This window comes from Podarcis bocagei (genome assembly GCF_964188305.1).
Source record: "Podarcis bocagei genome assembly, chromosome: 4".
In the NCBI taxonomy this organism is placed as follows: domain Eukaryota; kingdom Metazoa; phylum Chordata; class Lepidosauria; order Squamata; family Lacertidae; genus Podarcis; species Podarcis bocagei.
In genome coordinates, this window is record NC_138128.1 from 57629036 (window position 1) to 57655398 (window position 26363).

The following is a 26363-nucleotide window of genomic DNA, read 5'->3' on the forward strand; positions in this document are numbered from 1 at the left end:
GTTTATGAACAATCTTGTTTACAAACTATTTGGTTTACGAACTCCGCAAAACCGGAAGTAGTGTTCCGGTTTGCAAACTTTACCTCAGTCTACGAATGGAAGATGAACAGTGGAAGGGCACCAGCGGCAGGAGGCCACATTAGGGAAAGCGCGCCTTGGTTTAAGAATGTATTTGGTTTAAGAACGGACTTCAGGAACAGATTAAGGTTGTAAACTGAGGTACCATTGCAATTAACAAAAAAAATCAACTGGGCACTGAGGTTCAAAATGCAGGACTGTGCACATCCTCCAGCATAAGAGAGCCCCCAGCAAAGTTAACCAGCAGCATAGCATAGAATATAGGTTGTTAAACTCTTTTGCATATCCCTTTTAGTGAGCCTTAAAATGCTTGCCCCTTCTCTCTAGCATGCTATTGAGTACGTTTAAAAGCTTTCCTTACTAAATCCAAAAGTCTAATTCATGCACTGTTCCATGCAGCAGCAAAGAGAACACAGGTAGATTACATTTGGGTACAAAATACACACTATAGTTTCAAACATGTGGTCTGAACTTTGAGCAAGTTCAGACTTGCCCCGAAGGGGGCAATGACAATAAAGATATTATTATTATTATTAGTAGTAGTAGTAGTAGTAGTAGTATTACATGTCCGTTCTGGTATATTACATGGTGAGAAAATAGTGAGAGAAAGGAAGAGAAGAAGCTTCACATCCTCCTTTGACCTAAGTGAGTCTAGGAACACAGCTCTGTGGTTTTAACACCTTCATGCATTAACTAGCACTCATGCATTAGTTATGTTTGACTGCAATTTGACTGCAGTAGTCAACACCACTGAAATAAATATGTAGACAAAGATTTAAACATTTAGTGTTGTCTCTTGTATATATTTAAATTAGGAACTCCACCACCACAGTCTACAGGACAGAGCATTACAACTGGTAAGAACTAATGTGAGGTTATAACATTTTTTTTTACACTTGTCAGTATTATATATTAGAAAAAGTTACATTTTTCCTCAACTTTTGCAGATGATTCTTCATCAGAAACAACAGCAAATCCTTTCTCCCTAAGATTGGTGAATGGAGAGAACAGCTGTCAGGGTCGTGTTGAAGTCTACCATGATGGGAGCTGGGGAACAGTCTGTGATGATGATTGGGACATGAAGGATGCTCAGGTTGTGTGCAAAGAACTTGGTTGTGGAGAAGCCACTGCAGCTCCACTAAGTGCCCACTTTGACCAAGGCTCTGGTAATATTTTCCTGGATGCAGTACAGTGCGAAGGGAATGAATTTTCTCTTGAGAAATGCTCCCATAAGGGATGGGGAGTCCATGACTGCAAACATAAGGAAGATGCAAGTGTCATTTGCTCTGGTAATGTACATTTCTATTGGTTTTCACATATTACATATTATGCAGTATTCATTATTTGTAATAATATTTGCAAGAAACCTCTCTGCAGTATAAATGCATTTTTAAAAAATTCTTTCTTTCATTGTTTTAGGAAATGTTTCCTATACTACAGGGAGCCCCATTATAAGTAGTGAGTATTAATTGAAAGCTGAGAGCATTATGATTTGTTGTTGTTTTAAATACTGTTCTTTTGCATATAAGACCATCTCCATGGAATTGAGAACCCCTTTACAGAAGAATTGCTCATTTGATTGATCAGTGTGTGAGGAAGGCCACACAACCAGACCATCCCTGGATGTTGCACACCCCAAGAAGACCCATCCCCTGGCATCCATGCATAAAGCTTATACATAGGAAGCATGGCACAGTAGGAGTAAAGGCTCCCCACCCTGCAGAGGTTCACACTGTATGTGTAGATGATAGGAAAAGGAGCCAATCAGAGTGAGCAATGTTTGGGGCAAATCTAATTGGCCTGGCTGTGTTCCACACTTGGAGATTGATCAAATGTATGGCCCATTCTTCTGAACAGGGCTAGATATTATAGGAACTGGAATTCCCAAACCTTTACATTCAATGGGATTGTACTCCCAACCCAATATAATGTTTTCATGAAAATGGGTTTTAAGAAACCTGGGATTTGGGAGACCTATGCCCCCACCAAAAATATCTTGGCAGGTGTATTTTCTCTGAAGCTGAATCTCTGCCCGGTTGGTCCCTTCCCTCTCCCAACTGAATGTGAACATTAACACTACTAGGGTTTGATGGGACAAGTTCCATCTTCCTAGTACTATGGAAGAACCTTTTCTACAGTGCAATGCCTATGCACGTTTACTGAGAAGTAAGTCTCACTGAGGTTTTTACTCCGATGGGTATAGATAGCATGAATTATCATGTATCAGTACACCAGTGAAGCAGTTCTCTCTGAATGGTACACATAAATAATGTCACAGTAAGTTATTTTAATAGAACTCATACATCTTAATGTTGACATCCAAGTACAAAATCCCTTCTTGTTATGCGTGTTTTTCACAAAGCAAAACCTAGTTGAGTTCACAATATTTTGCTATGTTGGTAAATATCAGTAGTCAAAACCTGAAAAGGAAACAGAAGAATTCTCTAGAAACCAATGTTTCTGGAGTCATAACAGAGTAAGGATGAAACAAGATTAGTCCTTAACAGGCTGTGGAAGCCACAACTGTGCCTGTATTTCCTTTTTGTTGTTTGTTTTTATCTATGATACTATTATAATTCTTTCCTCAGCTCCAGCAAGAACTACAACAACAAAGGCACCAGGTATTTTATAATTATAGCACATTCCATTAATTGTAACTCTGTGTGGGGTGAACTATAGTGCCTAGAATTGCCAGATGAAAAGAATATACCGTATTTTTCACTCTATAAGACACACCCGACCATAAGATGGACCTAGTTTTAGAGGAGGAGAACAAGAAAAAAAAATATTCTCTTCCTCTCTGCGCAGCGCCCCTTCAGCGAAATGGCAGGAGAAGCGGAGCCCCTTCCATTTCTCCTCCTGCTTCGCTGAAGGGGTGCTGCACAGCTCTCCCTCTCTGCGCAGCGCCCCTTCAGCGAAATGGCAGGAGAAGCGGAACCCCTTCCATTTCTCTTCCCGCTTTGCTGAAGGGGCGCTGCGCAGAGAGGGAAAGCTACGCAGTGCCTCTCCAGCGAAGTGAAGCCAGGAGAGCAAGAGGGATCAGTGCGCACCGATCTCTCTTGCTCTCCTGGCTTCAGCGAAAGCAACACAAAGCCTCCAGAGCACAGCGGGAGCTCCCGCTGCGCTCCGGAGGCTTCGGGCAGCTATCCCATAAGACGCACACACATTTCCCCTTACTTTCTAGGAAGGGGAACGTGCATCTTATAGAGCGAAAAATACGGTACTTTAAAGGTATAGTGTATAACTACATCCCACTCAACTCTTGTATAGGATTACTCCATAAAGCTTTTTTTCCCTTTTTTTTTGCTAGAAACTAACATTGTATTAAATATATAAGGTTTTTTTCTTGTATCCTTTTTTCCTTTTCCTTTTGTTTGAAATAGTTAGCCTTTGGAACTATTGAATAGATGGTTTTCTATTTCAAATATTAGCTGTAGGGATATAAAAACTGAGGGAGCATATGACCTGGGTAATTGTAATTCACTGTTTTCTTTCAACTAGCATTGACACCTCTGAGTACCACTCCTGCACCTCGGCCTAGCACCAAGGCATCCACTACTTCTGGTAAGCCTTCAGCTAGAAATTTAATCTCAGCATAATTCAATTTAATAACAGTGCAATCCTACACCTATCCACTCAGAAGTAAGTCCTCCTGAATTGAAGGGGGCTCACTACAGGCAGATGGGTATAGGACTGCAGCCTTAGTAGTTTTCAGTCCTGCTATTGGAAATCATTTCTTCAAAGAACGTAGTATTTAATTTGGTCCTTTCCCCCTCTTCTTTTGCTGTTTCTAGCTAACTATCCTGCTTTGCCAGGTACGTTTTTCTCATCTTGTATGCATTTGTGAAACTTTTAAAGAAATAGTTTTAACACATCAGACAGACGACCTGATCATCTTGTTTACAAATCTGGATATACAGTATTGTAGAATAAGTTTATAATGAAGGAATTGGTAAATAAGTAAATGCAGATTATATATATGTCTATTACATAGAGTTTGATCTGCCAGTGGGAGGCAACTAAGGTTTCTCTTTTCTCTTTCTAAGATGGCACTGTGAGACTAGTCAATGGAAGGAACAGATGCGAGGGACGGGTTGAAGTACTTCACAATGGAATTTGGGGGACAGTCTGCGACGACGAGTGGGACTTAAGCGATGCAACTGTTGTGTGCAGGCAGCAGAAATGTGGGCCCGCTCGCTCAGCAACAGCTAATGCTCTGTTTAATGAAGGCTCGGGGCCAATTCTTATGGATGATGTCAGGTGCACTGGGACTGAAATCAGCTTGGGACACTGCTCTCACAGAGGCTGGGGATTGCACAATTGTCTCCATAGAGAAGATGCTGGTGTCATTTGCTCAGGTACTCTTTGATTGCAGCATGATAGAATATTATTAATAATAATCTATTTATGTCCCACCCATCTGGCTGGGTTTCCCCAGCCACTCTGGGCGGCTTCCAACAAAAGTTGTTGTTCTCTTTGACATCTGGTGGGAGGGCGTTCCACAGGGCGGGTGCCACTACTGAGAAGGCCCTCTGCCTGGTTCCCTGTAACTTGGCTTCTCGCAGCGAGGGAACCGCCAGAAGGTCCTCGGCACTGGACCTCAGTGTCCGGATGGAACGATGAGGGTGGAGACACTCCTTCAGGTATACTGAACCAAGGCTGTTTAGGGCTTCAAAGCCTTTGCCAACCTCAACATATCTTGGGTTACAACTTCTGTCAGCCCCAGCCAGCATGTTCACTGGTTAGGTATGATGGTAATTATAATCCAAAACATCTGGTCGGCACCTGGTTAATGAAAACGTATATAAAATTTCAGTCCAATATCCACTTATCTGGGAGTAAGTCTAATTGAAGTCCATGGGGCTTATATCTGAGTAGGCATGTATAGGATTGTGTTGAAAGTGACTGATGTCGGGGAATTACCTTTGTTTCATGCGTTGTCTGCCTTTGCTGGTTTCATGCAAGAAACCAATTGTAATGAACATCCCCTATTCTAATATCAATTTCTTGTGATCAGTATTTCAAATGATGTTTCATGGGTTTCTCCAGAACACACACCAGGCAAAGAAAGCTGACTTGGTCCATTGGAAAACTTTCAAAATACACAGCAGGGCACACTCTTTGTTGGGGCCACGGCCCAAAATGCCGCAAATTGCAAAGTCTTCATCATAATAATAACCAACACTGATGTTATGCCATACAGGGCTGGCATAATGTCCAAGCCAGTAGGCTAAGGCTTTGTGGCTAAGAACAAAAACAAAAGAACCAAAGCACTCAAAGTAGTCACTTTCTTATAAAGAGCAGAGCTGGCCCACCTATTAGGTGACGTGAAGCAACTGCTTCCACCAGCGGAAGTGCAAGAGGCAGTACGCGGTTCACAACACCACTTCTGCCAGAACATTCCCCTGTTGCCAGGCTTTGTTTGGCAAGAGGGAAGTTTTCTGCTGTGCAGTATTGCTGCTTCGCTTCCCTGCCACTGGGGCAGAGAAGATGAGTGCCAAGGCCTAGTGGAAAGCTCCTTGATCTCACCTAGTGGGTTCTGGCGGTGCTGGAAGTGGGGGGCAGGCAGGGCAGGACAATAGATGGGCAAGAGGCGGCACATTCTGGTTTTGCCTCAGGTGGCAAAACATGACTGGCTGTCACTGATAAGAAGTATATTCTGTTACGTTTTATGTTCTATGTACAATTTTGATTTCACTGAAGTTTTATATTTACTCTGCTATTCCACTTTTTCTCTTTCTTTTCAAGTACCAACTGTGAGCACTCCTACTCCAAGTAAGGGACATTTCATCTTCTCTATAAAATAATCCTAAATTCTAGTTTTTAGTATACAGATTCAAACTGGCATTTAAATCTATTAAATGCACCTATGTTTCTGTATGTAGAAAGTCTGTTTTAACCATTGATTCCTTCTGTACTAAACGGAGTAACTATTACTGCATACTAAACTACTGACTCTATCTTTACTACAGTAAAAATTATTTCAGGAAAACTGTGTTCCTCACAATAATTCTCTTACTTTCTCTTTTTTTTTTCCTTCTCCATCTTTTGTGGGGTTTTTTTCAAGGACCTGCAATTAGCAAGGAAACTACACTTTCAAACGGTAAGAGATCCCTCAGCTGCCTCATGATATATCGGACTAAATGTTAGCTTTGGCTATGCAGGCTTTGTAGAATAGGTATTTTCATGGATGAATTGACCAATGCATAGCCCACAAATGCAAAATGATTTATAAATGTATAGGAACAGCCAGCACTAGATTTGAGTTGCCATCTCTCACGTGCCCCATCCGTACCCCCAATGTCACCCTGCCACCTCTTTGGAAATAAAGGTGCTGGCAGCTGCACACGATTCACTCAAGAGTGCTTTTCTCAATGATGCTACCACCCATCCCTACAGTTGCTAGGGATTGATGACCCTCTAAAAGCCAGGTCCATCCCAGGTCTGCTTGGAGATGGAATTAAGTCTGTCCCATCCCATTCCTGTGCAGATTTTAAAGGGACATTCTGAAAAATCAGAAATATGAATTTTTTTTAAAAAGATGAATAAAACTAGTTATTTGCAAGGTGGTCCATGAGCTGCAGCGCTGCCTCTGTCTATTTAACTATTTTTTCATTGACTTTTTAAAAAAGTTCCAGAACCAGTTATCTAGCTGCCCACAACCTGGAGTGTCTAGCGCATGGTGCTCCTTACCGCCACACTCTTTGAATGCAACAGAGCAAGTTTCTCTGTGGGCAACAGAACTTGGTGACATTCTGTCACCCTCAGAGGGGATTGTATGGGTGAAATATGGATTCCTCCAGTTTTTACTCTAACCTATCGCCAGAATGCCTCTGGTTACCACATTAATAAATATGTCAGTGGTTTGTGCAGTCACTTCAACTGGCACTTCTCTGCTGATCTCCCTCACCCCAAACCAGTGCTTTTTTTCTATTAAAAAAAATATTTATGGGTACTCTCATTTTGACTCAAGAAAATCACCATTTTATAGTTCAAATCAGGGAAAATAAATGGACAAAAGTACAAAGATTCACAAAATGTTTAGGGGTATATGTACCCCTGCATCCCCCAGAAAAAAAGCACTGCCCCCAACTCACCCCCCAAAAACTGAAAAGCAAAATTAAATGGGATGGTTATGTCAGTTCATATTGGCAACAACATTTTACTCCGTATGCTGATATTGTGACTGGGCTTCTTTATATACCAGTAGTGAACCCATGCTTCTCTCTTCTTTTTCTAAGGAGCATCTGTGAAACTAGTCAATGGAAGACACAGATGTGAAGGACGTATTGAAGTGTTTTACAGTGGAAGGTGGGGGACGGTCTGCGATGATGCGTGGGACTTAACTGATGCAAGTGTCGTATGCAGGCAGCTTGGATGTGGGCCTGTTATCGCAGCACCAGGACAGGCTCAATTTGGTCCTGGTCCAGGCACAATCCTCCTGGATGATGTCTCCTGCACTGGGAAGGAATGGCACTTGGGCCAGTGCTCTCACAGAGGCTGGGGGGTTCATAATTGCCTCCGCAGTGAAGATGCTAGTGTCATCTGCGCAGGTATTTTCCAATTGCACGTTGATAGTTCCATTAAAAATTAATGGACATAGACCAGGCTTCCTCAACCTCGGCCCTCCAGATGTTTTTGGCCTACAACTCCCATGATCCCTAGCTGGCAGGACCAGCGGTTGGGGATGATGGGAATTGTAGTCTCAAAACATCTGGAGGGCCCAGGTTGAGGAAGCCTGACACAGACCAATTGTGGGGAACCTTTGGCCCTCCAGATGTTCCTGAACTAACTCCCATAAGCTCCAGCAAGCATGGCCAGTAGCCAGGGAGGGTGTGAGTTGTAGTTCAGCAACTTCTGGAGGGCCAGAGGTGCAAAGATGGATATAGAAGAGCTGATGTGCTCTGAGCATGTCTGCAGTGGGGCAGCTTGCCAAACATGCTCAGGCTATAACCCTGAGCTGAAACCCTGAGCCATTACTGTTCCCAATAACCAGGACCGCCTGTGTTTGTTCACCAAGCTGACTCATTCCAAACATGTGGACAGCACTGGGGAGGGGCCAGTGACCATTTAAGACCATTTAGATTGAAAGTACACTGTTTTAATAATAACCAAAATTGAATATAATACAAAATAATTCTTGAGGAATTATATTATCTGCATAATATCGAACAGATATGTAAAATGCTGTTGGTTGGGTAACACGTACAATCACTGGTTTGATAGGCACTTAAATGCAGTTACTGTACAGTGCTTCCCACTTGTAGTCACCCATTTACCGTTTTATTTGTGTAAAAAAAAACTTAAAAGAGATATTGTTCACATTATACCACTAAAGTTGGTAACTAAAACATCGCCCTAATTGAAGCAGAAATTGGATTGCTATATTCCACTTTCTTCACCCTTCTTAATACAAGAACCACCCATGACATTCATCTAATCTATTTTTCTTGATAAGGAGCGTCTACTGCTACATTTTAAACCACATCAGTCCTATTTACAATGTTGATACCAGTGAAAGTATATTCTACTTACTCCTCTTCTTCTTTCTTTTCAAGAACCAGTCCAGACCACTGCTCCAACAGGTAAGAGGCTCCTCACCTTCTCTATAATAAAATCCTAAATCTTTCTTCTAAACATGAAGATATTATGGAATAGGCTTCCCATGGAGGAATTGTACAATGAGCAGCACATGTGGCAAAATTTATATAGAGCTAACCATTGCAAACAATCCTTCTCTTTTGTCTTTCTAGAAGGTGCTGTGAAACTAGTCAATGGAAGACATGCATGTGAAGGGCGGGTTGAAATCTTTCACAATGGAAGATGGGGGACAGTCTGTGATGATTTGTGGGGCATGACCCACGCACAAGTTGTGTGCAGGAAGCTTGGTTGTGGAAACGCTGTCTCGGCACCAGGAAAGGCGCCATTTGGTGAAGGCTCAGGACCAATTCTTATGGATGATGTCCGCTGCACTGGGAATGAAGACAGCTTGAGTCAGTGCTCCCACAGAGGCTGGGGAATACATAATTGTGTTCATAGGGAAGATGCTGCTGTCATGTGCTCAGGTAAACTTGGGTTTCTGGATAATGGATAACAATAAGATCTGTTAATGCCTACGTGACTGGTATCCAATAAACAATTTGTCTTAAAGGTTGGTTTGAACATTCCCTTTCCTAATATGTGACACCTTGAGATCAATGTCTCAAATTACATTTTAGAAGAGTTTGGATTTGATATCCCGCTTTATCACTACCCGAAGGAGTCTCAAAGCGGCTAACATTCTCCTTTCGCTTCCTCCCCCACAACAAACACTCTGTGAGGTGAGTGGGGCTGAGAGACTTCAGAGAAGTGTGACTAGCCGAAGGTCACCCAGCAGCTGCATGTGGAGGAGCGGAGACGCAAACCCGGTTCCCCAGATTACGAGTCTATCGCTCTTAACCACTACACCACACTGGCTCTCAAGAAGTTGTTAACTGAAATAATGGTTACAGAGGCATCTGAATACTTGATTTGGTCTCAGTCAATCTATTTTTGCATAGCCTTTAGCTGCAGTAGATGCTGAGGGGCGGGGAATAGCAATGAAATGTTGGCAGATTACTACACAGTCTGCCTTGAACCCCCTCAGTAGGCCCTTCGGTGTGGTGGGTGACGCTTTCCCGTTGCCCATTGTCAGTGTTTAAGTAAGTGGGATTCCATACACAGAATGTGGGCGGGCACCATCTTGTCATTTGCTCAAAGCAGTGATGGGGGAACTGGATCTGGCCAGTGGAGCATTTCCAGAAGTCCCCCACCTCCTGTAGGCCATGTTAACAGATGAGTGAACCCTTTCACATGTCAATCAACTGATGCTACATGATGCCAGGTAACTCACCTTGAAAGGAAGAATCAGGAGTGCACTTGTCCTCCCATCCTTTGCATTTGTATCTTGAATTTAAAAAGTGCTGAACTCTACCAGTGGCTGGAAAGGAAAGAATCTTATTCCTTTTCCGTTTGATTCTTCCTTTTTTCTGTGTGGTTCTGTGGATTTATCTGTTCCACACCTGACATCACTTGTTGTCAGGTGATTGATAGGTAGCCATAGTTTGGACCAAACCACTCTGCAAGCCAAATGAGGAACCTAGAGGATCTTATCTCAAGGACGTAATGCTTTCCTTGTATTTAAGGTGAGCATTATGAGTCATGAGGTTTCGTGATTTCATAATATCCTACCTCTGTGGACATTGTAGAGTGGGTTTTTCAGGTAGGAATTTGCCAATGAGCAGCATAAAAAAGCAGGTGGTGCATAACTTTTAATATGTTGAAAATATGTATGCAACTTAAAAAAATGAGTAATTTCATTTCAATCCTTTTTTATATAACAGCAAAGGCTGCCCCCCAAGCCACCAATACAGCAGGTAATTAATATTTTTGTGATATACAAATAATTCAGACATGCATGTTTTTAGAGTTGAAAATATGTGCTGTCTCACAATATCAGGAATGCCTGGTATTTGTCAAGAAACCGCTGCCTACACTGGCCTTTTTGACCATGGAATAACTCTTGTGTTGGAGAGCCATTTAGGTACCACTCCTAAAATATATTGCACTAAAACAATGTCATAAACAAACAGTCTTTATATGTTATCTTCTATTATCAAGGAGATAAATAACTATACAACTTTTAGAAGACATCTGAAGGCAGCCCTGTGTTGGGAGGTGTCAGAGGCTGCCTCAGGTCTCAGCTCACAAAAGACCAACGCCAAGCTCTTCTTATATACAAGGATGTTTATTGCAGTTCATTATTGATTCCACAACCGAGGCGCGCAGCCCCGAGTCTCTAACGTTAGACATTTGAAGTCCCCTCTGAACCGGTCCCGCCCCTGCACCAACTTAAGAGGCTTGTGCTAGACCACCTCTTCCTGTCCTTTCTTTTCCGCAGGGTCTTCCTGCCCCCCTGGGTTCCTTCCCTCCTGCTCTCTCCTGAAGCGGATTCCTGAGATGCCTGTTCCCCCCTCCTTCGTGCTTTGGGGCTGGGCTCCTCCTCCGGGCTTTCTCCATTTCCGCGCGCCTCCACATTTGAACTTGGCGCGCGCGCGCTACCCCTGACCTTCCTTTTGACACTTACACTACTCCCTGTACTACTCTCCGCCTCTTCCGCCAGGACGTTCTCCCCAGATCTCCTTCCCCTGTCTCTTTCCTGCTCCGCTCCGTGTGTCACACTGGGAACCCCCCTCTCTTCCCTTCGTTCCTGCTGGGAAGCCGGCCCCGATCTCCCACTCCCGCTCGGGGTTTCCCTGCTGCTTCCCTGCTCCTGGCAGGTCCCCCCTGTGACCCCCCTTGTCCTGACTAGGGGCGCCCCCTCCTGAGAATCCTCCGATTCACTTGAGAGACTCATGGAAGATCTCAAGTCATTGTCATCCTCTTCCTCACTGTCCTGGGATTCTTCCTCGTCGCTCTCCGTCTCCTCCCTCACCCGTGCCTCTGTCTCTGAACCCCTGACAGGAGGTTTTTAATGTCTGGTGTTTTATTATGTTTTTATATGTGTTGGAAACCGACAAGATGGGTGGGGTCTAAATATTATTATTATCATCATCATCATTATCATCAACAACATCTTTGTTTTTTCATAGCTCCTGAGGATGATACAACTACAGATCCTGGTAATGTTAAAAATGATATTGTTGCTTTTTAATTAATGTATTATAAAACATTTCACTAAGACATTTTGTGGGCCTTTGGCAAAATAAGAATATTTTGGACCATGATGTTTCCTCCTTCAGTGACAAAAATGCTACCCACTCAAAAACCTCCTGTTTTGAACATTTCTGGAATCCATGTATAGTTTTTACCTAAGGCCTCAAAATTAGCCTTCTCGTTCTTCTCCATTCCCTGTTGCTTGAGGCCATGGTGAAGTATGAAAAGGCAAGGTGGTTCTACTTGTTGACTGAAATAATCTTTACAAGAACATATAGCCGAGAAGAGAGATGGAGAAGAATTTTGTTTGAACCTCCTTTTTAAGCAAACTGACCCAACCAGCACCTGCTGGACTAATGCACAGTTTGGAACCTAATGGTCCTTCAGATGTTGCACTTCTCTATATTTTACAATATGGCTCACAGCTCAAAATAGCTAAACAAATATATAAGAAGTGCATATATCAAAATATCAAGGTCCTCTGGGTGAAATAAAACCAAATTATCTAAAAACAATCCAATAAAGCACTATAATTGAAAAAAACAATATAAAGTGACCATAGGCTACAACAGAAAGGCATTAGTGGAAATGTACTGTGTAATGTACTGTGAGAATGTTTCTTTTAACCGATGGGCATATGTGTATGTACACAACATTACATTATTATTTTCTTTGCTTATAGTACTCAACAATACTTTTTTCCCCCTTCCCCTGTCCAGTAACACTTACATGTTTGCCCGAATACATGAAGGCAGTTATTGGCAGAGAATACCTTACTTCAAAAGGCTGCTCTGAGTGCAATCTGTACTTGAGTGACCAAGCCTGCAAACCTGAGATTACAAGAGACGAATTTATATTCTATATACCATATGATGGTTGCGGGACAAGACGGGAGGTAAGGAAGTGTATATCTGATCGTAAGACATATCAGTATAATTTGATAGCTTTTATTTGGAGAACTTTTAGGATGTGAGTTTCAAAAAATAAAACAGTTGTCAAATTACACCCCCTGGGGCCCCTTTGCATTCAAATTATCATATATTGGCTTTGTAAGCCGTGTATGAACAAGGCTCGTGGACATGCATACAATCCATTCACTCCTCTTTTCAAGAATGACCTAACTAATAAGTCTTCCATTAACTGTAGTTTCCTGTTTAATCTGAACCAGGAAACTATGCTTTGTTGAATAGCTCCTGGTTTGTTTTTGCTCTGGTTTTATTTGCTACAGTATATTTAAACTTACTGCCCATCTATTTTGTCTAATCTAATGCTTTAACAGAACAATGGAGGGGTTAGCAGTTTCTCCAATACTGTCAGCAGCCGTGGAACTGGTGTAAATCCTCAGTTTATCTTCATCTGCAAAATGGAGCCAAGAGCCATGAAGGAACTGACGCACAACATAGATGAAATGGAATCCACAGAAGAAGGCCGAAAGCAAAGTGGATTATTCCATATGAAATTTTTATTTTATGACTCACCTTCCTTCGCACACCAAGTAGCTTCCATGCCCTACTTTATGAAGATAAACCAGAACAAAAACTTCGAAGTCGAAATCTCTAACTGTAATCGGAGGCAAATATTCTTCGTAGACACCTGTGTGGCTTCGCCTAACCCTCATGACTTCACAACTACAACACATACTCTAATACAGAACGGGTAAGGGGGAGAATAAGCTGACAAACATTTCTGCATACTTTGGACAGGGTCAATTATTAGAAAACACAAACGGGGGGGACGGGACCCTGTGTCAAACTTTCACTTCAGCTGGCTCTATCCTGCCAGGACTCTAAGCTCTTCGCAGCCATCCTTCTTTTATTTTGTCTCTATAGATTCTACCTTCTATTTGGCCACGATCCACTCCTACCTCTTTCCCTGGATTTTTTTTTTCATCTTTCCACTTCCCTTCTCTAAATTTCTCAGTGCAGTTCTACAGTGTACAAAAATGCACATACTGGGGTCAAGTATGAATAAAAATGCATGCATTCCTGGAAAATAGCATACAGAAATGCATTATATTATGGAAGACGGCTTTGCAACAATGTGTCTATTGGGCAAAATTGGAATTGCTTATCATTCCTTCTCCATTTTTTTCCCCAGGTGTGTTAAAGATTATACCTATACAGGTTCTTATAGACAGAGGGTCACCCGCTTCAGCTTTAAACCCAACTTCAAATGGTCAACAGTTTATCTACAGTGCAAAATTGTGGTGTGCAATGCATATGACTCTAGATCTCGATGCTACCAAGGCTGCATGCCCAGGCGTAAGAGAGAAATAAGCGCTGGTCAAGAACATGTGCAAGTTATTGGGCCATTTAACCTTCATTAAGTAGTGTCACCTAGCAATGCCCGCCAAGGTCAATGAGGATACTTGCATAATGACTCTGTTTGTGGCATTATCTTGAAGTAATTCATCACTGTAGACAGTTCCATAGAGAAGCTGGCACTTCAGATGCCAGAATACATGCTTTGATCTGCCTTTGTAACTCCGATCATCTGGTATCTTTGTAGTCAATATGAAAGATCTGTAAAACCTTTGGCTTGAAGTCATCACAATTAGTTGGCTCACCAACTTAGCAAAACAAATAAAGCTAGCTGTCAAAAAAAAAAAATCATGCTTCTGTGTATCTAATCATATCGAGACCATAATTCACACATTCAGGCCACCTGGGCAACCCCATTGAAAGCAGGCAACTTTTCATCCAAGGTTACTGAGGGGGTGGTTGCAGACCAGATCCAGGTGCTCTTGGAGGAAACTGATCAAAGGTCAAAGACAGTTATGGTCAAAGGTCAAAGACACCGCTGCTGGAGCTATACAGGTGGCACATGGTATAAACAGTATTAAAGAATATACAGTGGTACCTCTGGTTGCGAACGGGATCCATTCTGGAGGCCTATTCACAACCTGAAAAGAACGCAACCCACGTCTGCGCATGCGCGGGTCACGATTTGCCGCTTCTGCGCATGCGAGTGATGTTATTTTGTGCGTCTGAGCATGCGCGAGCGGCGAAATCTGGAAGTAACCCATTCCAGTACTTCCAGGTCGCCACAGGACGCAACCTGAAAATGCTCAACCTGAAGCAAACGTAACATGAGGTATGACTGTATGCATGCATATAGTCATATAAGCAGTAGCAAAAATGAACATATTTAGGCTGCATTGGTGGATGAGCTGAATGCCCATTTTACGAGGGCATTGCTTATGTTTACACAGCTGCATTAGCTTTCTAATCAGAAAACACATTGCATCATTCCACCTTGAGAATTTGCCTTGAATATCTGTACAAGTGTACATATGCACACACCAGTATGTGCACACACATATACTTTCTAATGCAGTGTGGCTCAGGCTTTGGATAGCATCACATCTGTGGCTCTGGCAGGCACATTGGCTGGTATCATGGAAAACCTGTAACAAGGACCTTTGTCGTCACAGCACAGAACTCTTCCCCTTGACATTCTCCTGCATTCCTCTGGTCTTAAATTTAAAAGAACTTCTCTCTCTGTCTTATTTACTTATTTACTTAAGTCATTCCTATATCATTTTATATATAATTCTGAAAGAATATCGAAGCAGTTTTCAGCCTAAATTAAAGCAGCAAATATAACACTGCAAGATATCAAAATAAAATAATACCAGTAAAGGTCAAGTATAAAACACGCATCTAAAGTGGCATATTTGAAAGAAAAATAGAGCATTCTCTTAGAAGAAGATTGTGGGTAAAAATCATATACAACAAACACAAAATGGCATAATTCATAATATAATAATAGAAATAGAAGCTGTAGCACGCTTCCCTGCCCAGTAACCTCTCCCAAATACATTGTCCTTATCCAGGTCTTACTATCATGCATTCCCACCAGCCGTATAGATAACTAATCCCCGGTCAACCAGTTATTAAACAGCAATGTTTAGCCTACAAAAATACACTAGGCCTAATTGACAACCCACTCATTCACCCACCTTCATCTACGGCAACATAGGCTGCATGCACACCATACCTTTCAAGCACGTTCCCAGCGCATTCTTTTCCCCAAAGGATTCTGGGCAATGTAGTTTATCCCTCACAGAACTACAGTTCCCAGCAATCCTTAACAAACTATGGCGCCCAGAATTCTTGGAGGGGCCAAATTGTGCTTTGCATGTGCATGGAAGGTATAATGTTTATGCTGCTATAGTGACATACAGCAACATAGCCAATCCTTCCCCATCTCTTACCAAAGAAGGGCTACACTCTAGGTCAGTTCTGTCGCAATGAGTGACGTTGAGCAACTGCAAAACACGCAAAAACTGAAAGAATGTTTAGGGCCAAACCTGGAGGGGTATATTTGTTTTGCGCTGACCATGTGCTCAGAGGCCCCCTTCCCATAACTGTTAAATTGTGCCTCCTGAGCCTCTATTTTACAACTGGCTCTAGTTGGTGGACCTTCAAGGTCTTTGGTTTTTACGTTTTCATTTTCACAGAAGATAATGCAACACAAGCCTGCCCACCCCTGCTTATCTAGCACACCTAGCATGTCATGCAACACCTGTGGCCTTCTCACAGGTATCTCCGGCCGCAGCTCAAAGCACCAGTAAGATTTGCAAAGATTATGCAAGCTGTTATCAAACCATGTGGGCCAGAATGATTATGAAATAAGCAGAGATATAAAAAGGGCCAGGAAAGGTGACCTGTCTTCAGCAAAATGGAAGCTTTCAGGCAATGCATTTTCTTGCCACTTTTATTTGGTTTGACTCTTGCTGAAAATAAGATGACTGAAGTCCAAGGTATGGAAGTTTCAAAAACTTTTTTAAAAAAAATTGATTTAAAGCCATGCACTATTAAGATGCAACTGCTTCTAAATCACAACGTTTGCTTTAAATGTTAAACAAAGTCTGCAGTTTTAGAACCTGAATCCTGTTGATTTCACTGGGCATGATTTAAGAATGAGAATCATTTTCTCACTTTCTCTGAATTGTTTCCAGATGTTATTTGAGAACAATGTTTGGCGACCAAATATTTAACTGTTTACATTGCATGTATGTATGTATGTATACTAAGTATTTTATTTCGGGTAGGTTAAAGCAACAACAACACCCTGTGGTGGTCACTTTAAATTTTCACGCTTGGTTTGGCATTTCCACATTTTGCAAAGCATATTTAAAAAATCCAATTTGCCGTTTTAGGAAATTAAACAGTGATGCTCAGGAACAGGGGAAACATCTTAAATTATATTTTGCTGCAACAGTTGATAAGGATTTTGTCTACAGTTGGAAGAACAGCTATTGTGGTGCTCTAATTCAAAGCATATTGCAATGCATGCAATAAAATGATTAAACAGCTGTTTTGAGAGGTCTATGAGATCTATATTTATCATTAATAGTGATTGATCATTAGATGTTTTAGGCCAAGGTCTTCCATAAAATCTTACTGAGATTAACCAATGGTTTCTGATTTTATAAAAATAGCAAAAAGTGCATGCGGCGGTATACTGAACAATAACTATAAAGCACTGCCGCTTACACTCAAGGCAAATGAAAATTGTATCTGGCAAATACAGAGAGATGTTAATACAACTGTGCATGTGAATGAAACAATCCGACTCATCTTCTCTTCCTATGAGTGAGTATTCTTTAAATGGGTTCTGAACAGTACAGCTGAAAAGCACATATTTGGGATTAACTTTCAAGTACTTTGAGATTGATTGAAGTACAGCTAAAGTACACCGATAAGACTGAATTTTAGAAGGTTGTACCAACAGCTGGTTTTTCTTTTCTTTAAAAAAAAAATAGTTTATTTGCCACAGCATATATTTGAAACATTCTCATAAACTTAAAAACCATAAAATAACATATCATGTGCTCCAATCTTATTAAAAGGAAGGAATACATTATATCTACAACAATTTGAAAGGTTAAAATGTATACTTCAAGTATTCCAAACTAGGTTACAGCTATTTCCACATGCCACAAAGGTGCTTTCGATTCAAGGAAGTATTAACCCCCTTGCAGCCCTTATTGGCACTTGCATCTAAAATTGTTTAATTTGTCAGGCATTATTTTATTTTTATTATTTATTGAATTTGTGTAGCACCCTACACCCGCAGGTCTCATAGGTAAATTAAAGAAAGGAGGGATAGCAAGAGAAAGAAAAACATTGCACTATATTCACAGGGAATGATAGCCAATGGCAGGTTCTTATTTTGAACTAACATTCAAGCCATGTGTTTGTGTGTGACTCTGATGCTAGTCTTTTCTTTACTTTTAGTCGTTGTGTATCTTTGTGATTTCCAAATAGCTGCCTTCTATGGCAGAAAGTGAACCACTTATGGAACTGGACTTTCCGAAATGGCTTCTTGTTGTTAAATCACAACAAACAAACAGAGAAAGAAATGCTTTTGATCATTTAGAATTCCAAAGCTGCAATCCTGTATTCAATGTAGCGCTAAGCAAATTGTTCCGTCAGTGGATTTCCACTTTTGCAATGGCGCTTCCCCTCCCTGGATGGAAATCTGCTCACTTGACCCTCCAGAACTGATCTGGTGATGGCACAGGGCATACTCAGAGGAAGGAGAGGAAAGGAAACCTATTTGTGCTAGTACTATTACTTGCACTAGTGCAAAATCGTAACTCAGTACTGTCCATTTTTAAAACTGTTTTTAAATTTGCGAAGTGCCCAGTGAAAATGATAAATTTGGTGTTTTATACGTGCCAAAAATAAATGAACACATTTACCCAAGACTAAGCCCTATTGAGCATAAGGGGGTGTACTTCTGAGTCGACAGAAGTAATACAAGGCAAGCTGGATCCTCTGCTATATTTATTAACTAATGGTGTCTTTCCCCTGCCGCTCCAGATTCAATCCATCATCTACATGTGACAGAGAAAATATTGAAGTATATGATGGCCCTTCAACGGATGCGCCTCTCTTGGGACAAGTGTGCAAAACCCACATATCTGTTCCCATCTTCCACTCATCTTCTGGCTCCTTAACATTTCGCATATCAACAGACTCCACAGAATTTACACGAACCATATTTGCATTTTATTACTTCATCTCACCAGATTCACGTGAGTCATCATCGAATGTCCCTCATAAGTGACAATAAGGGGGAAAATTCTTGAAAATGAGTCAGCTTGCCTAGCTAGTCAGTATTTAACAAGCCTTCTATTATCGTTGCCCTTCCTGTGTATTCCACTCTCACATGCCACTTTAAGTTGCCACAAGAATCCAGACCTTGTCATGCTTGCTGTAAAAGACTTAATAAGGCAACCCTCCAGAATTTGTACTTTCCAAGTGAACTATATTTTTATAGACATTTGTCACATACACTTCAAGCATGTCAAAGGCCGAGGCAGCGCATGATGATTTGCCAATGAGCCAATGAAGAATGTCCATTTAGCAACTGTAATGCTAAATATCTGTGGGTCATAGATATTCAGGAGAATGGCCTGCTTCTGGTTAATTCTTCATTTTTTTTTGTACAATATTAGTATGATAAATATAACTAGTGACTGTTTACTTTATTTCACAGCCGAAATTGAAAACTGCGGGGGTCTCCTTACTGGCCCAGTTGGATCATTCGTCAGCCCCAATTACCCCAAGCCACATCCAGAATTTGCATATTGCGTATGGCACATTCAAACAGAAGAAAATTCCAAGATAAATTTAACTTTCAATGACATTTTGCAAGTATACTTTCATATTTCATATCATCTTACCTTATTGGTGATGAAATTGTATAGATCAACAAGCAAAACACGGGAAAATCAAGTATTCATTGGGCCTAACACAAGGCCCTCACATGAGCCTATGCAGCTCTCTGGATCCCAGCTAAAACGTTGAGTTTTGTGTGGTATCCTTATGCATCTTCATGATGTTATATAGCCCTGCCCCTGCTCAGCATGAAAATGTAATGACATACTGTACCACTGGAGGGGGGAGACCGTGTCATCAACAACCAGTGTGGTGTAGTGGTTAGAGCACCAGACCCAGGTTCAAATCCCCACTCATTCAGAAAGCTCACTGGGTGACCATGGGCTAGTCGCTACCATTTAGTCTACCCTATCCTATAGGGTAAAACAGGATAAGAACCATTCTGGGCTTCTTTTGGAAAATGGTTAGGATTTTTTTAAAGAAAGAATAAGTTAAGGTGTGTTACCTGGAAGTCACTGAAGGACTACATAGATGAAAATAAAAACTGCTGCTGCTGTTGCTACCATCAGTTATTTGACATTTTTCTTTATGCCTGTAGTCTAGAACTAGATGACAAATGCAGATTTGATTTCCTCGCCATCTATGATGGTGCAACAACTGATTCTGGCTTAATCGAACAAGTGTGTGGGCGCAAATCCGCTGCATTTCAGTCTTCTTCCAATGCGATGACCGTTGCATTGTCTACAGACTATGCCAATTCATACAAGGGCTTTTCTGCTCACTACACAAGTGAACCAATACCAACACCAGAGCCCAACAGTAAGTCTCATTTCTCTAGAATGATTCCTGACTGTTTTGTGTGTATATATAGAGAGACTGAAGATTCATTATATGGAAGACATGTCGGTCTTTTAATTAATGTGGTATGTACAAATAAGCAGAGAGGAATATGATCTATAGCATCTCTAGTCTCTGAAACAGGGCAGGCAGTCTGGCCAAATTTGCCTTTTTCATATGCTCTGGGATTGAAATTCTGCAAAGCCATGTGACAGTTAGGGATGACTGCTCCTTCCGTAGCCAGTTGCACAATTATGATCCATGCTCTGGTAACACCTAGAATGGACTACTGCATTGTGTTGGGCAGGAAGACTGCTTTTGATGACTGTTCAGAAAATGTATTTCGTACAAAATGCCTGTGTTAAGCTGCTGATTGGAACTGATTAGAGGGGGGCATACCCCACTAGTTATTGAAAGAACTTCATTAGGCCAATAAAAGCAATTACTTATCCTCTACAAAGAATTAACTTTGACACTGCACTGTAGTCCTTGCAGTGTGAATTTTGTTGCCCGTGCAAAAGGAGGCAGTGCTAGGGCCCACAAAGAATAACTAGGACATTACCACAGCAGAGACAGTTCTGTATGAATTGTATTTTATTCTTTGCTTTCCTCCCTCCTTATATTGTCAGAATCCATCAGTTGTTCTTCAGACATGATGACAGTTATTCTCAGCAAATCTTATTTGGATGCACTTGGCTATGATGAAAATGACTTGATGCTAAATGACCCGTCTTGCAGACCAGTTGCATTAAACCCAGTGACATTTTCTTTTCCACTCAACAGCTGCGGAACAGTTAAAACGGTAAAAATCACCAAAACAAAAGGAAACAGTCAAACCATGCTGTTGTGAACAGTCCCTTGGAGCTCGCATTATGCCAAACCATCTTGTTTCCTATCTTGCTTGCCTCCTGACAATCTAGCTTACAAGGACTGGACCCAAGTCTGTCCTGTTCCAGCCCATTCTTAACTACCTACACAAAAACTGCCAGAGGCACTTAAGCCTGAGCTATCCAGACAAATTTTGAACTTATCTTAACATTTTTTCTCCACTTGGTTGGGATTGCCTGGGAAAAATCAGCACCATCAGAATCAGGGAGGTGGATATAAGAAAGTATATCATGAAGTATATCATCTCAGAAACATAAATGTCACAGAACAAAACAGGCTAAGATTTGCTCCTTTCTTTTCTTTGGTATATGTAGGATTCTGCTGGAATATCTTCAGTAAGATTCACTGAAATGAATGGGACTTAAGGTTCACATCCCTGTGTTTATGATCCCAATATTAGACATTTAAAACTGCAATCCTAGACACACTTGCATAATAAGAGTAAGTCCCAGGGAATTCAGAGGAGCTTGTTTCTGAATAGGCATGCATTATGAAATGAGCTCCATGGACTGGACAGAGGGCAGTCCAATCCACCACTCGTTTCCTCAGAAGTAAATGTCCCCTAGGACACACATCCGTTTTCTTTTCCAGGACTGTGGGTTGCATTCCTTATAATGACACATGCACACCAGAGCATAAAAAGTAAAGGTAAAGGGACCCCTGGCCATTAGGTCCAGTCGTGACCGACTGGGGTTGCGGCGCTCATCTCGCTTTATTGTCTGAGAGAGCCGGCATACAGCTTCCGGGTCATGTGGCCAGCATGACTAAGCTGCTTCTGGCGAACCAGAGCAGCGCACAGAAACGCCGTTTACCTTCTCGCCAGAGCGGGACCTATTTATCTACTTGCACTTTGATGTGCTTTCGAACTGCTAAGTTGGCAGGAGCAGGGACCAAGCAACGGGAGCTCACCCCGTCGCAGGGATTTGAACCGCCTACCTTCTGATCGGCAAGTCCTAGGCTCTGTGGTTTAGACCACAGCGCCACCCGCATCCCACACCAGAGCATAGAAAGCATAAAAAGTGAATTAACAGATTATCAATACTGTGGCAAGTGCTGGTGTGTCTCCTCTCCTCTCCTCCACCTCCCTATCTTATGCTGACCCCAAAACATAGAGTACAGATTAGCTACTGCATACAGACATTTGGATCATAGTGTAGCTGATGTACTGTGGAAATACCTTTCATTGAGAACTTCATCAAACAAATTAAATGAACTTTTATGCTTTTTAACAGCATTCAAACACCATTTTTCTTATCAAGAGACCTTCACTGTCTTCCAGTGGAGAAACTGCTAAATACCTAAGAGGCTGAACTCAAAAGGCTGGGCCATTCTGTAATCATTTAAAGATGTGCCTGAATAACGCTAGCATGTGATGACTTTGTTGTTGTTTACATATTCCAAAACTTGAGCCAAGACCCACTGCGTGCTCTTCTTCACTGTAATATCCTTTCTTCCCCAAAAGGAAAGTGGGTAATGTTTTGTTTCTGTCTTACACAGGGAGAAAACCACACAATCACTTACACCAACACTATCACTGCTTCCCCAAATGGCAATGTGATTACCCGCCACAAACAGGTTGACCTCATTGTGAGGTGTATAATGGAAAACAATTCAACTGTAGAAGTCATGTATGAAACAAAAAATGTAGAAAATGATGATGATAGTGCTTTAGGTAGATTCAATCTCAGCATGGCCTTCTACAATTCCGATTCTTTCTCCCAAATGCTTGATTCACCATACTTCGTGGACTTGAACCAAACACTCTATGCACAAGTCAGTCTGCATTCCAGTGATGCCAATCTGTTAATGTTTGTGGATACCTGCACTGCGTCACCAAACCTTGATTCTACATCACCAAAATATGAATTGGTCAAAAGCGGGTGAGTGCCGTTAAAACTGTTCAGTATGGTTGTCATTTACAATTAAAGTGCTTCTTGGTGGATTCAAATGTGAAGAAGTGACACAATTTCTACCCTTAAAGAAAACTAAGGGATAGTGAAGATTGTAAGTTGGCAGTGGAAGAGTTTGATGAACAGTTTGATGAACAGAGGAGATAAGTGGGGGTTTTTTGGCCATAGGGAGCAGTATGTCAGAAGGTTTGGAGAATGTGGGTGGGACAAGAAAACAAATGGGACTAATTTGAGACTAAAGGAGCCTGCATAGCAGTAGACCAATGAGAAAAGAACGAAAATACGGTGTGTGCACGCAAAACTGTACATTTTTGAAGTATCACAAAAACTGTAGGGTAAAATGAGACTCAAGTATCAGAAGCACATATATTTATGTAGTTTATCATGGCTAAAATACAGTCCAGAAGACTGAGACTCAGGGAACAGGAAGTGTGGTGAAGGAAAGCATTTGTAAACATTTGCGGAATGTACTCCTTAGTGAGGGGCGTCCGTTGCTGTCGTGATTAACTTTTAGGGAAATTTTTATAGTGTTCCTGTTTACCTAGGCTTTGGACCCTTGCAACCTTGAAATCATTAGTTTGAGAGTAGGTGAGTGCTTTTAGCAGTATTAAACTGTTTTAGTATATTGTTTTAAACTCTTTTTAAAGAAGTTTCAGTTGCATTAGTATCACTGCATATGCCATGCTGGGCTCCTTTGGAAGAAGATGCGGAGTATAAATCTAATAAATAATAATAGCAATAATAAAATTATCTACCAATAGGTGGGGAGTATTCTATTATGGACTGTGTTCTTACAGCTAATCTCTTTATGCTGCCCAATACTGATGCTATGATGATGGTGGTGGTGAATAATTCAAGTTACTATTACCCACCCTTAACCTTAAGATCCCAGGCAGGTGAAAACAATTCAAAATACAATAATTAAAACAGATACAATTGCAAAAAAAATGCAGGCCACTAGGCCTAACCTCTGTTCAATTGGCTATTTCTGTAAGGCCGGCGGCAAGGTAGTCCTGTGTCAGATTCACAGAGTAATTTGTTTTCCACATTTTCTTCACTTAAAACATTAGTCCACCAACTTACTATCTGGTAAACATCTAATATTACTGCAAACAGGACCAAGCAACTGCTGATCATTATAAAGTGATGTGGACGTTCTATTGCAGATGCGCAGAAGACGACACTTACGTGGCTTATCCGGTCCTTGAACATTATGGGAGATTCCGGTTCAATTCCTTCAGGTTCCTACGGTATCAGCCATCTGTTTACCTCCGCTGCGAAGTTTTGATTTGTGACAGCAAGGATTCTGATTCTCGCTGCACTGAAGGTTGTCGCCCTCGACATAAGAGAGAGCTTTCTTCCTACACGTGGAAAGGGGAGGCTGCAGTGGGACCTATCATCCTGAAGAGAGATCTCAGCTCTATGGATCGCTCAGGTGTGTATATTGCAAGAAGAAGACTGCCTTCTGGTGCTTCTTTGGGTGATCTTATATACACAGATATACCCTGTTCTTAAAATACTATCAGTAAAAGAAACAATGGGGAACCCATGGCTCTCCACAAGTTGTTGGGAGTCAAACTCTCTTCATCCCATTGGCGATGTGGGTTGGAGCTGAAGGGGTTTGGATCCAACAGCACCTAGAGGACCAAAGGTCCCCCAACACTGATTTATTTACTCATTTGTTATTGTGAGCCTTTATGTGCCATTCTTCAGCTGAAAAGCATCCCATGCTGGCTAATATGCAATCAGTTAAATAAAACAAGACAGCCCCTGCTTGCATGGTTACAATGTAAAAGACATGACACAAAAGGGAAATTGGAAGGGAAGAGGGACATGGAAAATGAACATTTATAACAGTCCTGATGAAGAGTGCATCGCCATCAAATTGCAGGAAACCAGTGTCCTTGGTCCTCAACAATCTCTCACTCGATCTAGCAAATGAATGAAAGTGAAAGGGATATTTTCCCAATGATTATACAGGTGTGTGGGTGGGTGTGTACATGTACATGCTGGTATAGAGGTAATAAATTTTTGAACTACATTTTACTCTCCATTTGTTTTCTGCTTTTTACATTCAGATTCTTCTATTCAAGTTCATCCAGAGGAAAACCAGAATACACCATCCAAGAGCCTGTATACCCTTACGTTTGTTGTGTTGGCTGCAAATGCTGTCCTCCTGGCTGGTCTGGCAGCCAAGCGTTTATTCACTCAAGAACCAGGATACAGATACCAGAAGTTGCAGAGCCCTTAACAGAGCACTCCCGTTCCTTGCTTCAGTTTGAACCCTAAGTTTATGTAGACGCACTGGAAGATTTGTGTTTTCATCAATCTTATCTCTAAAATGTGATGTATGGAAAAGGGGGGAGAGATTAAGTATAGCCTGTAAAAACATCACAAAGATGTTGTCCACCACTGGGTTTAAGGGAAATTAAACTTATTTGGGAAGGATAAATGGGTGAGAAACTGCAAAATATACTATTGACTAGAATTTTAAGGTATGTTAGCTCAAGGAAGTTTCCTAGATTCTCCTCTCCTCTGCATCCACCTGCACACCTCCACAAAGAGCTTCTCTGGGAGTCAGAAGGGGATGGGGTGTTGGGGACATCTGAGGAAGTGGGGTAGAACTGCCCCAAATCAGACATTAATCTTCATCTAACTTGCCATAAAGGAATTTCACTGCAGGAAAATCTCATGTTCCCTCATCCCCCCAGCAGCCACATGTGCCCCACCCCATTTTGTTCAGAAGGAGGCTTTGGAGTGGCTTTTCAGGGGTGTGCAAGAGGCTATAGGGGAGGAGGGGATGGGAGATATTTTTCCTTCACTTCTTAGGATCCACAATTTCAACTTGGGCATTTACGCAGATGTACAAGCACTCAAGCTATCTGTTTCTACTTGGTTTTCTAAGCAAAATGTGAATTAATGTGACAAAAACACAAAAGAACCAAGCACCTTATACTGTTAGAAATTGTGCTGGCTCCTGTTGCAAGACCAGAGAAATTCATATCACCTTATGTGCAATTCTAATTCTGGAACAGCGTGCTCAAACATGTATGGCACATTGCAGAACCAGCCAAAGGGATGAGTGAATGATGGATAAGAAATGGAACAGACCTTAGAAGAACCATCTAGGAATCAGTGTGGCAGACAAGCCAAGATAAAACACCCACCCCTACATTGAACACATCTGCACTTTTCAAAAAATAAGGCTCTTCATATATGTAAATAAATGAATACAGGCAACCCCCAAGTTGCAGGGGGGTTGTGTTCCAGGTCATCGTGCATGACAGCAGAGGACACCTAAGACTGCTCCACCCTCTTATGCCCACGCCCCCCGTTCTGGTCC

General features: G+C 41.6%; 3 protein-coding genes across 5 annotated transcripts in view; all 3 read left to right on the plus strand.

The window, feature by feature from the left end:
• Positions 1 to 8731, plus strand: part of LOC308586147 (scavenger receptor cysteine-rich domain-containing protein DMBT1-like) — a gene marked incomplete at its 5' end in the record, with an annotated part of 66775 nt that extends 58044 nt beyond the window's left edge. Inside the window, 11 exons of the mRNA XM_081192424.1 lie at positions 894 to 935; positions 1026 to 1367; positions 1498 to 1536; positions 2667 to 2699; positions 3580 to 3642; positions 3873 to 3893; positions 4125 to 4436; positions 5827 to 5853; positions 6146 to 6181; positions 7320 to 7631; positions 8637 to 8731. Coding sequence (XP_081048550.1) covers positions 894 to 935; positions 1026 to 1367; positions 1498 to 1536; positions 2667 to 2699; positions 3580 to 3642; positions 3873 to 3893; positions 4125 to 4436; positions 5827 to 5853; positions 6146 to 6181; positions 7320 to 7631; positions 8637 to 8701 — 1292 coding nt within the window. The 3' untranslated portion in view covers positions 8702 to 8731. The remainder of the gene's footprint in view (positions 1 to 893; positions 936 to 1025; positions 1368 to 1497; positions 1537 to 2666; positions 2700 to 3579; positions 3643 to 3872; positions 3894 to 4124; positions 4437 to 5826; positions 5854 to 6145; positions 6182 to 7319; positions 7632 to 8636) is intronic.
• LOC308586405 (scavenger receptor cysteine-rich domain-containing protein DMBT1-like) lies at positions 8717 to 15334 on the plus strand (the record flags this gene model as incomplete). The annotated part of the gene is made up of 6 exons (XM_081193035.1): positions 8717 to 9143; positions 10440 to 10472; positions 11688 to 11717; positions 12471 to 12646; positions 13031 to 13407; positions 13849 to 15334. 6 exons carry the CDS (start codon positions 8717 to 8719, stop codon positions 14075 to 14077), a joined length of 1272 nt encoding a protein of 423 aa, XP_081049161.1. The 3' UTR covers positions 14078 to 15334.
• A 518-nt stretch (positions 15335 to 15852) lies between these two features.
• LOC308584624 (CUB and zona pellucida-like domain-containing protein 1) lies at positions 15853 to 26305 on the plus strand. Of its 3 annotated transcripts, XM_081189438.1 has the most exons (10): positions 15866 to 15904; positions 16296 to 16516; positions 17198 to 17351; positions 18585 to 18799; positions 19264 to 19417; positions 19984 to 20204; positions 20852 to 21024; positions 22608 to 22990; positions 24187 to 24455; positions 25099 to 26305. In XM_081189438.1, the coding sequence occupies exons 2-10, from the start codon at positions 16435 to 16437 to the stop codon at positions 25269 to 25271; spliced, it is 1824 nt and encodes a 607-aa protein (XP_081045564.1). In that variant the 5' UTR covers positions 15866 to 15904; positions 16296 to 16434; the 3' UTR covers positions 25272 to 26305. The 3 variants fall into 3 exon arrangements, with proteins under 3 accessions (XP_081045565.1, XP_081045563.1, XP_081045564.1); XM_081189439.1 differs by lacking the exon at positions 16296 to 16516 and having other exon boundaries at positions 15853 to 15904; XM_081189437.1 differs by having other exon boundaries at positions 15858 to 16516.
• Positions 26306 to 26363: the final 58 nt, after the last annotated feature.

What these genes read in the sequence shown, in the direction of transcription:
- LOC308584624 (XM_081189437.1), top strand. Translation starts at nt 16,435, where the DNA reads ATGGAAGCTTTCAGGCAATGCATTTTCTTGCCACTTTTATTTGGTTTG. An exon ending in CTTCATCTCACCAGATTCAC is followed by an intron (nt 18,800 to 19,263) that starts GTGAGTCATCAT and finishes TTTATTTCACAG; the next exon opens with CCGAAATTGAAAACTGCGGG. An exon ending in TTAACTTTCAATGACATTTT is followed by an intron (nt 19,418 to 19,983) that starts GCAAGTATACTT and finishes TTATGCCTGTAG; the next exon opens with TCTAGAACTAGATGACAAAT.